This window comes from Chelon labrosus (assembly GCF_963514085.1).
Source record: "Chelon labrosus genome assembly, chromosome: 18".
In the NCBI taxonomy this organism is placed as follows: domain Eukaryota; kingdom Metazoa; phylum Chordata; class Actinopteri; order Mugiliformes; family Mugilidae; genus Chelon; species Chelon labrosus.
Window position 1 is genome coordinate 4,948,900 of NC_140351.1, and position 17,153 is coordinate 4,966,052.

General features: G+C 44.9%; 1 protein-coding gene across 2 annotated transcripts in view; it reads left to right on the top strand.

Annotated features, from left to right (window-relative positions):
• Window positions 1-15,907, top strand: part of mpp7a (MAGUK p55 scaffold protein 7a) — a 142,241-nt gene extending 126,334 nt beyond the window's left edge. For both annotated transcript variants that reach the window (XM_084566174.1, XM_084566173.1), the window contains 4 exons: window positions 1,910-2,003; window positions 4,917-5,025; window positions 7,197-7,340; window positions 14,017-15,907. In XM_084566174.1, coding sequence (XP_084422300.1) covers window positions 1,910-2,003; window positions 4,917-5,025; window positions 7,197-7,340; window positions 14,017-14,196 — 527 coding nt within the window. In that variant the 3' untranslated portion in view covers window positions 14,197-15,907. The remainder of the gene's footprint in view (window positions 1-1,909; window positions 2,004-4,916; window positions 5,026-7,196; window positions 7,341-14,016) is intronic.
• The last annotated feature ends 1,246 nt before the right edge of the window (window positions 15,908-17,153 follow it).

Below are 17,153 nucleotides of genomic sequence, written 5' to 3' on the forward strand. Positions count from 1 at the left end.
TGTTGGGACAAATAAATCTCCGTGATTTATACATTTAAGAAGAACAGAGGCTCTATTAATTCCTTAGTTACCATCTGGGGCAACACGAGTCTGAGGAAATATAAGGGCCGCTGATATTAATTGCCGTGTTTGTTACGCGGCCGTGTGGCAATAATGGATGTGTCCCTGTCGGAGTCTGACACTTGAAGCGTCCCTGGTATTAAAATCCCATCGTGTTTTATTTTTTTTTTTTCCCAGTAGGCCTGTTAATTGTTCTCGAATGTGACCTGCGATGCCGTTGTTTAATAGAGCCCAGACAGACTGATTCAGACCCGCAAAGAAGTCGTATGGCACGAGTCCTGGCTCTCATTGAGAGGGAAAGCGACTCGGAAAGTATCTCATCTTTTTTTTTTTTTTTTTTTTTTTTTTTTTTTAAATGTTTGATTGCTGCCAACGGACACAGACACATGGATGTGTTTAACACTTGCTGTTGTTTCGGATTAAGCCCCGAAAGCGTTACCCCTCTTTTTTTTTTTTGGTTAATTTGAAAACCGGAGCTTTGGAGACCACCGGCTTGTGGCCCCGGTTTATTTTATATTTTTTTTATTTTCCTCTCTCTTTTTCTCTGCTTGTCGCTGTAAAATGTAAACCAGGCGTCTAAGAAACACAAGGAGTATTGCAATAAGCCATTAGAGTTGGGGTGGGGTGTGGGGTTGACGGTGGTGGTGGTGGTGGGGTGGGGGGGGGGGGTTAAACATTTTGATTCCAATCCAAGCTTACAGATATTTTCCATGATTTTGCGAATGAATGGATTCACATTCTTTTGTTGCACTGTAATTATTTTCTGTGCCACGAAACAGATGCCAAAATAATGCGCGGCGGTTGGTGTCGGGCTAACGGACGGTTTCTTGTGTTGCGCCGCTGCGTCTTACACGTTTCTGAATGTTTAAATATATGCTATCTCATGACAAGCCTTGTCCTAGCCTCCTCCTCCTCCTCCTCCTCCTCCTCCCCCCGGTCGTCTTCCTCCTCCTCCTCGTGTTTTTCCTACTGTTGTCTGAGGCCGATGACAGAAAGTCATTGATCTTCGTCAGTGTCTTCTCCACCGCGGTCGGATTTATTTATGACTGTCTGTCCTCCTTAAGAAAGGGACACATCGTATAAATCACACCACTGGTATTCCATGACCCCAGTGGATCAGTCTAGACCGTATAAAGGAGAGGGCCTGCGAGGGCCTCGACGCGTGCTGACGAAACAAACAGCCCAGAGGAGAGTAAAGCAGGACTTGGCAGTTTTGGTTACAGGTGATAAAAGTTTAATAGTTTGTTTTGGAGCTGGTCAGAGTGTCTGACGGGTGTAAACCTCTGCCATCTGACCTCTCCGAGCGCTCCCCGAAAGGAGTCGGGAGTGCGAGCCGACCCCGTGACCCTTACAAATCCACCAGCTCTGCCCGCTCATGTTCCCGCCACGTGCCGCCCTCCCCTTTTTCTTTTTTTTTCTTTTTTATTATTATTATTTTACAGCAGGGCTTCACGGTTTATGGCCGAGTAAACGCAGAGACTTGATGTTAATGAGAGCTCCCAAACTCAATTACCTTGCAGGCGCTAACACTGATTGCTAATGCTACGGCTTCTGTTCATACGGGCGCTGCTGCAGCCACATTACACGAGGCGGGTTTAATAAGACGCAGTAAACCTCCGCCGAATGTCAGTTAAGTGTCTGGTGCTGCAGCGCTACAGGTTGTGTATTTTACGGCGCTGTTACACAATAATATATACAAGAGTTGGCTTGAGCCATCGCGCCGCGTTTCAGACTTCCAGCGTTGTTAATAAGGGGCTCAGTTCAGATGGTTTCTGCCCCAACAGTGAGTCAGACAGTCTGGGTTTGAGGTAATCACTCTCTTCTCTCTCTCTCTTTCTCTTTCTGTCAGACACCAGTCGGCCCAAGAGGAACCAGGAGACCGACGGCGTGGAGTACTACTTCATCTCCAAGCATCTCTTTGAGACGGACATCCACAACAACAAGTAGGCGAACCAACCGTTCACGTGTTCATGCAGTGGAGACGTGCCTGCGCGGCGCTCTGCGAACACTAAATTACCGGTTAAGTTAAACATTTGTACAGCAGAGTTCAAGCAAGCGAACATCAGGATGCTGTTGCTTCCCTTTGTAGTTATTCTCCCACACCCCCCCAAAAAACCACAATATATCTGTAAATTTTTTGGCCGCTCCCTCAGACGTTTGCACTTTTCACTGATAGCGAGCGCACGTAGATCATTTCTGCCTCCGTGCAACGCGAACGCAACGAACGAGACAATAAAACGAGGGAGAAGAGAAAAAGAAATCAAGTAAAGTGACAGGATGTTGTTTTTTTCCAAAGCGAATTCCTTTCCACGTTCCAGCCCTGCTATATTCAACTTATACTAATATGCGTACACCGATCAGGCGCAACATTATGACCACCTTCCTTCCTAATACTGTGTAGGTCTCCAAAACAGTTGTGACTCATCAGAAAATGGACGTGGGCCTTCTGAGGGTGTCCTGTGGTGTCTGGCAACAGTATGTTGTTAGTGTGGGGGGGGGCTTTGAGGGGAGGGGCCTCTGTGGATCATCCCACAGATACTTAATCAGTTTGGGATCTAGTGAATTTGGAGGCCAGGTCAACACCTTGTGCTGTTCTTCATGTTTCTTGAGTTGTTCCTAAAGCCGTTTCCGTTTTTGTGCCTACATCCTGCTTGGGATGGCTGCTGCCATCAAGGAGTGTCATTGCTATGGGGTGGGGGTGTCTGGTCTGGTCTAGGTGGGTGCTACATGTCTACGTAACATCCACACCAATGAATGCCAGGTCCAGAAGTTTCCCAGCAGAACACTGAATTGTCACAAGATGCTCAATGTTATTCACTTTTCCTGTGAGTGGTCATAATGTTGTGGCTGATCGGTGTACTTAGGTCCATCTACATCTCATCCACCCCTAATTTTCTTAAATTTCTCACATACAGTGATATCTAAAAAAGGAAAAATAAAAATAAAAGCACAAATCGTTGACTTTTAAGAAACTCAAACTAGTAAATGTTATGTATTCTGTCTCTATTAATGACTTTATCTATTTAGTAATTGTTAGAAATTAGAGTTTTTGCTACGTATTTCCCTAAGTCCAACAAGAAAACGTGTGTTTAGAGTATCTGAGACGCGAGCCCCCTCCAGCCTAATGAAAACAACAGCCCCACTCTCCGCCCTGAACCGCTAGAGGCAGAGCAGCGGTGACGGCTCCGCAGCTCGCTGCCACTGTTCAAACACAGCCTCCCCGCTGTCGTCTGTGCGTCTCTGTAACCGAGTGTGAGCTGGTGTTGACAGGGCCGGGCCCTTGCGCTGGTAACGGATCTCCAGACAGTGGCCCCAAGGTCTCCTGTCTCTGCTTCCTCCTTTCTGTAGGCAGCGCTCCCTCTGAATCCAGCCACACCACGGCCCGCCTTGACATTTGCGGCCAACAAATTGAAATGCAAGTTGTAATAGTCATAAGAATGATTGATGCCTTTCTGCCGGTCTCACACGAGCTGGAGGGGAGAGGGAGGAAAAAAAAAAAAAGACGCACTGTAGGGTGCACATGCAAAACATTTACGCACACATACACTACATATGACACAGAGGGAAGCCTGTGGCGGTGAGCGCATATAGTGTCGGAGCATGCAGGGAGAAGACGGGAAAGAGGGGGCCGTATATTTAGGCCGTGTTGCGGTGTGGGTCGAGGCATGCAATGTTTTTCAGGGAGTCGGAGGGGTGAGTGGCAGAGCTGTGATGTGGGGTGGATGCGTGGGACACTCCACGCTGAAATTACAAGGCAGCAAAGTAGAGGAGGAGTGAGATGGACTTGTTTGCGTTATGCCTCATTGCACGCTGCAGAAACAATGCGCAGAAATAAGAGGCCCTCGGAGCCGGGGGCCACAACAACGTGCGTTTAGCAGGAACAACTTTTCCCAAGGGAAGCCCTGTTCTGTGTCTAAATGGCACCGGTCCACGCCAACCCTCCGCTGGCATGCTTTACCCTGATCTATATACCACCACCTCCAAACAGCGCTGAATGCTGCAAGGTGTGAGTTTTTAACACACGCTACTGTAACCTCTTAAATGAATTTCCCATAACTGTATATGAGGTTTGTTTCGGACTTAATCCTCCATTTAAAAAAAAAAAAAAAAAAAAAAGAGCTGAGTAAAACTTTCTTACATGGGGCAATTACCATAAAACTTTCTTTTTTTACACGGCATCAGTCACACTGAGGCGGTTCTTTCTGTCCGACACTCGTCACCGGTACACCGCGGCGTGCTATTAGCTTCAAATTCTTTCCACGTTGTTGCTCTCTTCTCTCTCTCTTTTTTTTTTTTTTCCACCTTGTTTCCAGCTAAAAATACTCCTGTGGCTGACTGGTGTAAAAAAGAGAAGAGATTATCTGGTGGAAAAGGGTTTGTTTGCTCGCACCCATGCAGTTGCTTGCTGAGCTGAAATCCTGCTGGATTAAAAGCCGGGAAGGTTTTGGCGTGGAGGGGCTTTGTGGGTCTTTCTGGAACAAACAGGTGTTACTGATTGAAAGAGTAGAGAGTAGGAGCTTATATATATATATATATATATATATCTAAATATATAAAAAAACATGCTCGGCCAAAGCGTCTGGTTTTTAAGTTCTACTGAAGAATGCTATCTCCAGATCTGTCCGTGGTTGAAGGCGTAATCCTCCTGTCTCTCTGGATTTGTAGTTCTTTTATATATCATTATTTCTAAGATGAATCGTAGGAGTGTGCTGACACAGTCGAGAAGATTAGGACGGGGTTCTAATGTTTCTCCCGAGGGGTGTAGATTTTAATCTTTGTCGCGAGAAAACTGGTCAAAAAAAATAAAAAAAGAGAGACGATTTCTCACCTCGCGTCCTTTTCATCTCACCTCTCAGGTTCATCGAGTACGGCGAGTACAAAGGGAACTACTACGGGACGAGCCTGGACTCGGTGCGCTCCGTCCTCTCCAAGAACAAAGTGTGCCTACTGGACGTCCAGCCTCATGTGAGTGAAGCAGACTCTTCCTCTTCTTTCTTCTGGTTCTTTCTCACCATAATATTCATTCATTCATTTTCTGTAACCGCTTGGAGCATCGCCGCAGGGTAGCGGGGGCTGGAGCCTATCCCAGCTGTCATTGGGCGAGAGGCGGGGTACCATTCACACTCACACCTACGAACAAGTTAGAATCAACAATGAACCTAACGAGCATGTCTCTGGACGGCGGGAGGAAGCTGGAGAACCCACGCAGACTCCTGTGGCACCCCTACCCCGACGTATCTCCCTCGCAGATCTCCCTCTTCCCCTGCTTTCCTAAAAGGCCTCGGCTGTTTGTCGAGCTACCAAAGCCGGTTTCTGAAGGGGTCATTTTCAAGGGAGCAATTACCGCTAATTTCCCCCCATTTGAAGATTTCCTCTTTGGCTTATGTGTCTTGGGTGGTGGCGATCAGACGTTTTACACAAACGGCAGGCTTTTTGGTGCTGAGCCCTGACAAAACCCTGACCGTGATTCCCGTTAATCCAGGGGCAAGGGCTGGTATTGCCCCAGCCTCTGCCCCGCCGGCTCTTCCCTGTTTGTTTTTGCTGAGCGGCTAATGGCTCACAGGCATAAATACACCATCATATGGATCGGCTCAGCAGGAATGGGAGAAAGAGCATGTGTATGTGCATTAGTTTTTAAGATAAGATCCCGTTCTCGTACTCATGGATGTGATCAGTGGCTCTGTCAAAGCATCCCACGCTGACTTACTGATGAAAGCCATGATAAGTGGTTCCTCTCCTGCCACTCCTTTGGGTTTTTATCCACCTTCCTATCAGCTGTGGGTTTGGACCCACTGCCTATTTGCACAGCAAGAAGCCCGAGGAGCCCGAGGAGCCAGAGGAGCCAGAGGAGGCCCCGACGCCACCGCTAACCGAACCCGACCTCTCCGCCACCTCTGGAGGGGCCACGTTGGTGGTGTCGTTTCACGTAATTGTCGCCAGAAAGGGCGAGAAGATGTGCACACGAACGTGTCTGCCGCTATCTTCTAAAAGAACCGCAGTGGGAATTGTTTGTTTTTTTGTTTCAGCCGCCCATGCATTAAACAAACGTTTCCCATCCTTTTTTAGTGTGCGCCCCCCTCTAAAGGCAGCAACCCATCGTCACGAGATGCGACCAGTTCAAGTCAAAGGAAGAAAGTCTTCCTTCCTTCCTTTGAAGGGGTTTTTACTCTATAATATTGCAAGGTCTTGACCTTACTGTGTAAAGTGTCCTGATTATTATGAGATTAAGTGGATTTGGCGCAAGTTCTCTGTTAAATCCTGACTTACGCAAGAAATGTGGTGGGGGAAAAATGTACCACAGATCTTCAGAACTAAAGTTGGAGATTTAAAATTAGTTGGGTTTTTTTTCAACCGTGGTTTAAAAAACAGAAATATATTTATCTGAGTTAAATTCAGATAAAACAAATACAGTTTTAAGAGCAATCTTGACATCTAGCAAGTAGAATTGTGGGGTTGTATGAGGTCTTGCATTACCTGCAGTAGATGGAGGTTGGAGATTCAAGACAGGACTCCCTGTACGGAAGCCAAGGAACAAACTGCTTTGGATGTGGTCTGCAGCTAAACGTATTTCATCTACCTAAACCAATAGCCACCAAAAAACATCAATAACACTTTAAGTGCATACTGTATACTTCAAGTTCAAGTGTAAGCTAGAATATCACCCTAGCTCTCAGACTCCTTTTCCTCAAGTGGATCTGAAGCGGTTCTCTTCAACGCCACCAGACTCCATTGACAAAAACAGTAATTACAGAAGAGATGGTGGGAGATGGCGTCTATTACTGTGAGACTTTGTTGTTTTAAGAGGTTCAGTTGTGCACGGCAAAGTCACAGTCACAATAACAAACACACTCTCAAGTTGTGCACGAGTTTTGAGCATCGTATAGCCCCGAAATGACTGCTTCACACAATACAGGCCTTCAGCTTAAGGGTTACTGATCGACAAGTTATTTCAACTCTAATGAAACAGCTTGAACATTTCTAAAGCAATCTGTTGACAGATTTGACTCCGGTGAATTGTGTTTTTGCGGAAATATATTTTCCAGGGTTCTGTCTGTTCATTTTCTCAACCAGTTGATCCCAACAATTATAAAATCTAAACAACTACCTATTCCCCCTTTTCTGCATGTACATTTCAGATAATCAAACTTCTGCGGACGCCCGAGTTTAAACCCTTCGTTGTGTTCGTGAAGCCCCCGACGATCGAGAGACTGAGGGAGACCAGGAAGAGCGCCAAAGTCATATCGGGCAAGGACGACAAAGGAACCGCCAAGCCGTTCACGGTAAGGCTGCAAGTAATTCTCACAGTATCCCTCGCGGACCTTGATCAAGAGGGTTATTGTTCGGAGCGGTTCGGGCTGCTTGAAGTAGCAGATGGGTCAGGTTCGCTCTAATTTAGACAATAAATCAGTATATTATACTTTTCAACAAGTAGCTAACACTCATTTAGATCTGCAGCTGCTTCTCTCGGTTTGGATCATATTTGTAAATGCTATTCAGATTAGATTAAGGCAAATGAAAGTTTAATGAGCCCTGTGAGGAAATTGGATCGTCACGGCAGAAAATAACAGGATGCGACTAATAAGATGTACACGCAGCAGCTAAAGCGGGGGTCCACACGTATTTAAAGCTGGTTCTTGTGGTCAGAAATTGTAAACACGGATTAACTTGTTGACCTTTTATTCACGGCGACGGTAAGTTAAGTTGAAGGATGCAAATGAGTGATGAGACGGTGTTATGTGCTGTGGAAAAAAACACGTGGCTTTACACCTCGCAGATTAGCAGCACAAGAAATAACAGAAACACTATCTGGACCCAGTGTGTGTGTGAGTGATGAGGTCACCCCTTATACACCTTTATCCCAGCCCAGCGGGGACGCAGATGAAACCAATTAGCCGGCGTGCTGTGAAGTTGACGGGTGAGGAGTTGGATGGGGGGGGGGGGAGTAACGGGTGTGATGGCGGATGATGGTTTTCCCAGCAGTGCACATCGGGCCCGGGGCTTTTCTCGCTCGCGTGCCTCGCTCACTGTGGGCAGCGTTAAGATCCGAGGCAGCAACTCGTCCGGGACGGCCTGATGGGATAGCAGGAAGTGAGAAACATAAGGAGTGAGGCGAGCGGGGGGGAGAGGCCGTCGAGGAGATGGAGACTGAGTGACGGCGATCGGAGGGAGTAGAGGAGGCAGAGAACATATATAAACCACACAGATAAATAACTTTTTTAGTTTTATTATTATTTACAATAATAATCCCAAACTTCTGCATAAAATGACTCGAAACATCAGCAGAAATATTATACCTGTGTACCTGCTGATTCAGGAAAACGAGCCAATATTACATATCTGTGAGTTGCAAAAGTTAAGGCCAAGTTAGAGTCCAGCAAATTAGAGTTACATCAGTTCAGACGTGTTTCCAATCAAAGTAATGAGACTCAGATGTCGTTGAGCGAGCTGTAACCTTTAAAAGATCTGAGATTTGTCAAAGTCTGAGCTTCACAACACATGTCTGTGGAAGTGTGCAGTGGCACCTCAGAAAAAGAGCTGTCGTTCACATAGATAAGAACTAGTGATTCATTCATTGTCTGTTTCATTCAGTTGATTACGTTCTCTTTATCTACTTTCAGGACTTGTGTGAAAGCCAGCTTGTGTTTCGAGCAATTTATTATATAGAAATGTAGAAAAATCTTCCAAATTCTCCAAAATATTTTACTGTATGAGATACAGCAAGAAGGTTCTGGGTTGTAATCCACCATGGGCCAACTGGTTCCTTTCTGCGTGGAGTTTGCATGTTCTCCCTGTGTCTGCGTGGGTTCTCTCCAGGTACTCCAGCTTCCTCCCACCGTCCAAAGACATGCTGGTTAGGTTCATTGGTGATTCTAAATTGGCCGTAGGTGTGAGTGTTTCTCTGTGTTAGCCCCGTGACAGACTGGAGACCTGTCCACCTGCTTATTTTATCCTGTAGAGTACTAGCTCACGTGTAAACGAGCCAAATGTCAGCAGCATGTTGACTGGCAGCATGATGGATCTGCACAGTATGCTTCAATCCTTCTATCCAAGAAATCTCTTGAACTTTTGGAGCCAAACCAAAATAATCATCTGGGAAACTCACCTGTATAGTTCTAAAATCAAAAGAGAAGCACAGTGACAGTCAGACAGACACCAAAATTACTTGGACATAATCAGACTCAGCAGCAGAACCCAACAGAACCCTGCTTTATTAGTCTGAGCTCATACAGTAGAAGCAGGCGCCGAAGAATCCCTCTCGATCATTTTTTTTATTCCTTGCTGTGTCCTGCACCAACATCTTGTCTCTTAAAACAGTAAATAAACCTCACAGAGTTTCTTGAGACAGTAAAACTCCCTGCTCTGTTAATAGTGCGACCTCTTTTCCTATAATACGACGCGCAGCAGGGTCGCAGATGAAGGTCAGCTCAGACTCACATCCTGCATCGCCCCACTGTCAAACATTTAAAGCCTCGGCGCAGACACAACATCAGCCTGCATTAATCACAAAAGTAAACAAAACTTTCCTTCAGTCTGCCCCTCAGTTCCCAGCTGGGACCCAGAGAACAATGAGCCTCAGTTGTCGGAATCGAGCTGAATTCTAACCGTCCGTCGCTGCTGCTTTTATTACGCGCCGTCCCTTTATTAGCGTTCCTTATTCTCTCCAGTAATACAAACACACGGCTATAAAACCGCGTGACAGGGAGGCGTATTTCAGCCAGGTAGCAAACCAGGTTCTGTAAACGTTCATGCGCCCTGACAGGACGGGAGCCTCCGCAGGTTCGCTATTAAAGGCCCTGAAAGTCGAAGCCGCTGCTGGGCGAGTCGTCTCAGACACAGTCCACCCGCTGCCAGCTGTATTTCTCTCCCCTTCCCTCCGCGAGAGACAGGTCTGCTTTAATGATAAAGGCTGGGGGAACAGTCGCCTCATTGTTCCAGCAGAGCGGGCTGACTTTAGCCCCATTGTTTGAGACGGAGACGATTCAGAGGAGCTTCTCAGAAACAAGCGAAACAGACAGATGTAATGCGGTTAGCGCCGAGAAGGTCTCAGTGACGGTGGAATTACCGCAAGAATTCAAACCGGATTTGGATGAATCTGTTTGGGGTTTGACGCGCGTTTAAATAGAGAGGACAGGTGTGTTTTACTGGAACAGTAAAGCAGGTGTCCCGCTGAGGACGTGGTGTGTGTGTGTGTGTGCAGCGCCGAGACGATACCTGACACAAGCCACTAAAGCGCTGGAAGAGGTTTGTAGTCCCATAAGGGGAATATTACTCACTAGTAAGTTTTTACAGCGCGCAGTAAAATCACAAAATACAATAAATACAACAAAGAAAACAATAAAATACTGAAATCTATAACGTGAGAAGCATCGGAGGTTAAATCAAACTCGGGCGGCCTCATATTGTGCAATGAAAACGGCCGTTTATCAGAGCAAGGGGCAGAGCGCTTAAACAGGCACAAGACGCTACATCATTTCATGTGGAATTAAGCTATCTAATGGCAGCGGGGATAAACGAGTCCCGGGCGCTTTTTTCGTCTGGAGTTTGGCCCCCGAGAAGTGGCATCGGCTCAAACGGCCCTCTGAGGAGCGCGATGTGGCACGGCTCATTGGATACCAGGGAATAACCGCTCATTCCTACTCACCCAGCTTTCCATTTCTATTCCACCTTCGTTATATTATCTCTCTGCCCCCCTTTTCTTTTTTATTTTTTCACCATAGAGCTATCTCATTATTTTTTTCTTTCTCTCTCTTTCCATCTTTCCACCCAGCTCGCTGTCTTTTAAGCTGCTTCCCGCTGTGATTAATGGCCTTTTACCTGGAATGGCCTAACCAGAGGCAGACTCTGAAGACTTGTCAGGGGATGTGGAAGCGCACAGTCTTCAGGGTTCATTTAGGACAGGTCTTCCTGGCGCTGGACACTGCGGTCATCTGGAAGTCCAGTGGAAGCCCTGCTGAGGCTTCGGGCCAGATGATTATAGCCCCACAGGCCGACAAACATTCCCCGGGTCGTCTTTAGGTCTCCTGCTGTCCTCTTCCTGTCATACCTCCTAATGCGCGGGCTGATAAAACCATCACATCTTCCTCAACAAAGACGACTCGAGATGACGTGGGCCGGTGTTTGTATGCTAGACAGCAGAGGCAGTAAAAGCAGACAGGGCCTTTGCCGACTGTCACAGAGAGCAAGTGTTTATATTTAGCTTGCGCAGCTAATCCATTATGAAGCGGAAAACCACCAGAAACATTCTGAAGTAAGTCCTGGCTGGAAGGAGCGTCTCCAAAAACTGAGCCGTTTAGGAGTTCTTCAACTTTTACAAGGCTGTGTTTATGTGCGTACACATTGTACGGCTTGGTCCTGCGTGAGTGTGTGTGTGTGTGTGTGTTTGAGTCTCCGAGCATGAATGTGCATCTGTGCGTATTTATAATTGTCTGTTTGGCAAAGCGGTTCACTATAAAAACCATATCTGTCCAGAAATCTAAAGCCGAGTGTTCCCAGTAAAAACATAAAGCTAAATCAGTGCAGCCACTTTAGCCCCGCTGTTGCACCGAGGGCAGGACCAGCCAGGACCCACACGGCCCGGGCCACCGCAGGGAGAGATACCTGGGTCCTTTCAGAACGCTCTATCTATGAATACAGGAGCCCCAGTAGTATTTACTCGCAGCCTGATAAAAATATGTTATTTTGCTAGTCCTCGCAGTTAGCACGTGGTTTTATTCTTTACATTGGACGGCCTGATTTGCATTTCGACTCGGGAAAACTCTGTGTCCCCGGAGAACCTCTGTTCAGACCTCCACGACGTTGATATGCAAAACTTTTATGCAGCTCCCCTCGTGAAACACTCTTTTTTTTTTTTTGGCAGATGCCTCGCCTAATGGTGCACTACACACAGATTAAGACAGTTAACACAACAATAAACCATAGCACTAGATCATTAAATCTACTACAGTCTAGTGTAATCTAGTCTAGCGTTTTGCATCAGCCTCTAATAAAAAGCTACACATTAATGAGCAGGACAAATCATTATCAGTCTATATGAAGTACCCTGCCTAAATACTGTAAACATATTAATGGCTATAAGACAATAAAGTATTTATTATACAATTATCAATAAATAAAAATCCATGTGTGAAATGCAGCATGGTGCTTTCTACATTTATTAAATCTTATTAGGATCTAAATCTTAACTTATTTTGAGTATCTGTAGTGGAATGAGATCAGAACACAACATGGCCCACTGATTAAAGTATATAACTATATAATAGGCAATTAAAATCAATAGAAGTCACATGTATAGAGAGAATTAATGAAAATATAAGTAGGTTATTGCACAGATGTCACAGATGTTACATTTGCATTAAGATTGGCATTGGTATATTACGTGTGTACAGTATATGTCTATTATTATGATGATGATAATAATTAAATACATGTAATGACTTACTGATAATCTCAATAACTGATATCGCTAATGCAAACCAAACTGCTGGCACTTAAAGGGGAACTACTGTTTTTTACAACCTGGACCTTATTTCTGGCATAAAATACGACCGTCTACTCACCCATATAACTTTGGTGTCATTTGGAGTAGTTTGTACGATATTTAGATCCGCGTATATCCATACAGTGGGAGTGAATGGGGCACCGAAACGCAGCCTCTAAATAACAAATTATCTGCCGCGAAACTCGTTCATTTCACCAATATTTTGTTATGAAACGCTAGTGCTGTTCCCCGTTGAGTCCGGAGTAACAGCGACGTAGTCATACACGTCATCTGAGCACCGTGGAGCTGAATTTGAACAAAATGGTTCTGAATAGTTGCGGGACTACCCAAATTCGTGCAGATGTACTTTTTCTCTTTTCCTAGCACGCCTCATAATAACATCCCAACGGTTTGTTATCAGACTCATATTCTGATAAGTCTAGCTATGCAAAATAAAAAATAAAATAAAAATTGCTTTATTTCATTTTTTTAAATATTGTAGGGAGTAATGGTGCAAGAAGCAGCAGCCACAGTGAGCTGTTAGATGAAGAGCTGCAGCAGACCCCCACTGTGCCCTGATAGAAATCTTCAAGTTTGCCGCTTAAAGATTCTCAAGCTTTAGGGCATGCTGCTGATGCGAGCTTTTCTTTTGTCTAGTCAGTGTTGCCTTATTCAGCTGTTTTATCCGAGGTTTAAAAAAAAACAAAAACAAAAAAAACAATAAAGGACAGAAATATAAAATCTGAGCTACTTTAGCAGGAGGTCATTTTCTTAACAAGCCTCCAGTCTGGGAACAACAGGTCCTTTATCCAAAACTTCAAATCCAGGACATGAATTCACACCTCTTGGTCCCAACATTGAGGCTCACACGAAACTAAACTTTTAATATCCTCCAGAAACCTGCCTTAAAGCAAATTTTCCCACTTTCTCAGTCAGTTTTTCCTCCAGTGTGAACTCTGCAGCCCGTTCACACGGCCTGAGCTCAGTGTTTGTCCACAAGCTGTCATTTCCCCATCACGCACATAAAACCCAGCCTGGCAATAATGTGTGTTTTACATGTCTGTCTTTTGTAAATGATGGTTATGTTTTGTCCTCGGCTTATTTTGAGGATATTTTATTTTCTTTGTGAATTGGATAACCGTGTGTATTCGGTGGAGGAAATAATGAAAATTCCTTGAGGTCAGGTTGTTGTACCGAGAGGTTTTAGTGCGTGGTCTGTGCCCGGGGTTCATGTGTGGGTACCGTGTCTCTTAGAGGTTATAATGGGCTCCATATGAGCCACTTTGTTTATTTGCGTGTTCAAGGCCATGTAATTTGTGTTTACACTATGTGAATTTATCTCCAGTCCTATTTACCGTGGCCAGTCTTTTTCTCTTTGCAGCAGATAGGCCTCCTGAAATGAACTGCTCCTCAAGTTTCCTCACGTATACTTTTTTTTGTTTGTTTTTCCACTTCCACCTTCTCCTTCACCTCTGCAGGAGGAAGACTTCCAGGAGATGGTGAGCACCGCCCAGACGATGGAGACTCAGTACGGTCATCTGTTTGAGAAGGTCATAGTCAACGATGACCTCTCGGCGGCCTTCGGCGAGCTGCGGTTGGCGCTGAAGAAAGTGGAGACGGAGACTCACTGGGTTCCCGTCAGCTGGACTCACTCCTGAGACTGACTGTGAAAGCGGAGAAGCAGGGAAGGGCTACGACAAAAAAAAATCTTTTTATATATCTGCTGGTGTTAGGGGGATAACGGGAATAAAACAAGACAGCGCCGGAGTTTGCTGTGTCGCCATACCTGAGCTGCTCCGAGCTAAAAGTAAGCCTGGGATCAGGGTGGACTTAGTCCTCGGCTGCGGTCTGGATGCGGATCTCCAGGTCCCGTCATTGATCTGGGTCTCGGTCTGGGTCAAACGACCACGGCCACAAGTCGGAGCTCGTTCGCTCGTACCTAACCAGAGCACGGAGCGAGTCCTGCCAGCACATCAGTAATCCAGCCAACCAGGACTCCATCTTTTAGTACGTTTATAGCGTTTAGACCATTAGAAACCAAAGGGATTGACGTATTTCTTCTTGATGGACGACTTACATGCATATGTCTGTAAAAGAACACGGCCTCTGAGGGAAGAACGGGGGAGAAAAGAAAACATACTTGCCTTCTGTCTTATTATATTTCTGTGCTTCTGAAATGCTTCCAGGACTGTTACTCCAAACAAAACACTGTCAGGTACACTCTCACGAAAGGGCAATAAGAGTAACTTTATTTAAAAGAAATTAATATATTTTCTAATATTGCTCAGTAGTTTTTTGAATGCCTTTTTTTTTTTTTTTTTTATACACACGATTCTTGACTTTAAGAGCAACCTGATCCCAACTGTACCCTCCTCTGCCACAGCTTTTTTACACCAGAGGCATCTCCTCTTTCAGTCCAGTGTTTTGATTTCATCACCCCCGGTCTCGTTTTTCCCCCTACAAAACTCGTCCAGAGTCATTTTATTTAGGTGTTGTATATTCCATTCAGGAGCATTTTTGAAAAGCCGCCCTCCCTCCACATAAAGGTTCCCAGCATAACAGCCCTGCCATTTAAAGTCCCAGAAGTGGACGCTCTTGGCTGCGCGCTAGAAGAAAATGTTCACCATTGTGTTTTATTAGGGTGGAGTCTTTATTTTTATTCGCTTAAAAAAAAAATGGCTTCAGCGAGGCCGCTAATAGTGGCTCCGTAGCACACTTCCAGGACTTTAACTTAACTTAAGTAGCCGCTCCTGACTTTATGAGCATTAGGAGTTTATTGCTAATTTGAGCCGCCCATTCCCAGTCTTACTTACTCATTTTACTCACTAGTTCTCCTTTGAAACGTTTGTCGTCGTAGAGATGTTTTAACTTCTAGGACACTGAATTCCAAAGCAGTAGCACTGATGTTTTAACAACCCTGTTATGTCCAGGGTTTGCTTTCTTACTGATGCTGAGGTCTTTTAGCGGTATATGAACTAAGAGCAACGAGGCAACACCTTTAGCTTTGCATAGCAACAGGAAATAGAGGCGTTAGCTTGGCTCTGCTAGCGCTTCTAAATTTGTGATTTTGTAAATTTTGTTGTTCCTGTATGTGAACAGAAATTTCAGACAAAGTTATACTAGTTATTTGCCCTGGTTTCCATTTTTACCCGACTCTAAGCTAAGCTAAGATAAGCTAAGCTAAGCTAACTTAAGGCGTCAATCTTGAAGATTTCCATTTAAATAAAAGTCTATCATATCATTATCATCAGCTTATTTCAAATAGTAGCAATAGAGCTAATGAAAGTATATTGCAGTATTATTTATATTTCATATCAGAAAGATACTCGGCTAAGAATGCTGAATGCTTAATTACCGATGGGGTTCGCCGATTGAAAGCTGCACATTGAAAGCGTCTAACTTGCAAAAAGACAAGTTGAAGAAGGCAAACGTAACGTGTGGGATTAGAAGCTGCTGCTATCGTTAAAGATTCGTTCAGTTTACGACGGCAGGTCAGTTTGACATCATGCAGGGAGCAAGAAGGAGCGGCCGCAGTGAGCTGTTAGATGAAGAGCTACAGGCGACAGAGAGGTAACAAACTCCTTTTTCTGTGTTCAGATTAAAATCAGATCACGGTTGTCCACAGAATAATGACCCATTCCTATTCCTATGAACTATAGTTTTGACTTTGATTGAGCTACATTTGCTGTTACCACCAGTATCTGCAGTCGCCCCAGAGTAAAGACAGAAATCTTCAAGATTCCCACTTTAACATACAAACCCGAGAGTCGGCCTTCACGACCGAAGCCCGGTAAGAAAGCAACAGACTAACCAAAATGTCTAAGCTCGTTTTATGCCTTTTTGAACTTCGACCCATGGCCGTCAGACTGTAAGGATTCTCTCGTACGCTGCTGAACGTCTCAGCTCAGGTTGCATTTCCCAAATTATTTTTACATTTTCCACTCACTGTGAGATTTACATGATTTCTGTCCATTTATATTTACAAAAAAAAAAAAAAAGGTTATTATGAGTGTTGCTATTCGGTGATATAAGTTTAAAGGGACAGTAACAACCTTTTACTCCTTTTTAACTTTGCAGCTAGTTTTTTTTTTATTTGTTTCAGATTAAGTCAAGCTTTCATGTGTTGTACTCGTCATATCTTCTTTTATTGATCAGAATCAGATTTGTACAGAAAATATTTTTAATTTCCTCGCTGTAAATGACACGATGTTTGTGAAGCAGGCTGTACGGATTGTTCTTGATAACTGCCGCATTTTATATTAAAGGAAAACCCAACTAAACCTGCGTCTCCCGACGTGTTAAATGAGTCGGCGTGTTTAACGGGGCGAAGAGAGCGGTGATGTGTCAGGTGGAACGGAATGAGGCGCGTATTCCAGCGTTTGAGGGATTTGCGCCCCTGAGTGCCGTTCGCATCGGATCCTGTTCGATTTGGAGAAAGAAATATTCCATCAGCGCCGTTCGCTAACACATTTCGTCTTGTAAACGGCAGCGCTGGAGAGCAGTAAACGTCAGTCACTGGCTGCTTTTCTCGCTTATGAGCCATTCCAGCTGAATTAGATTTCTGCAGCAGATTCTCCCTGCAGGCCAATCGCCATCAATAAATGAAGTCTATGTT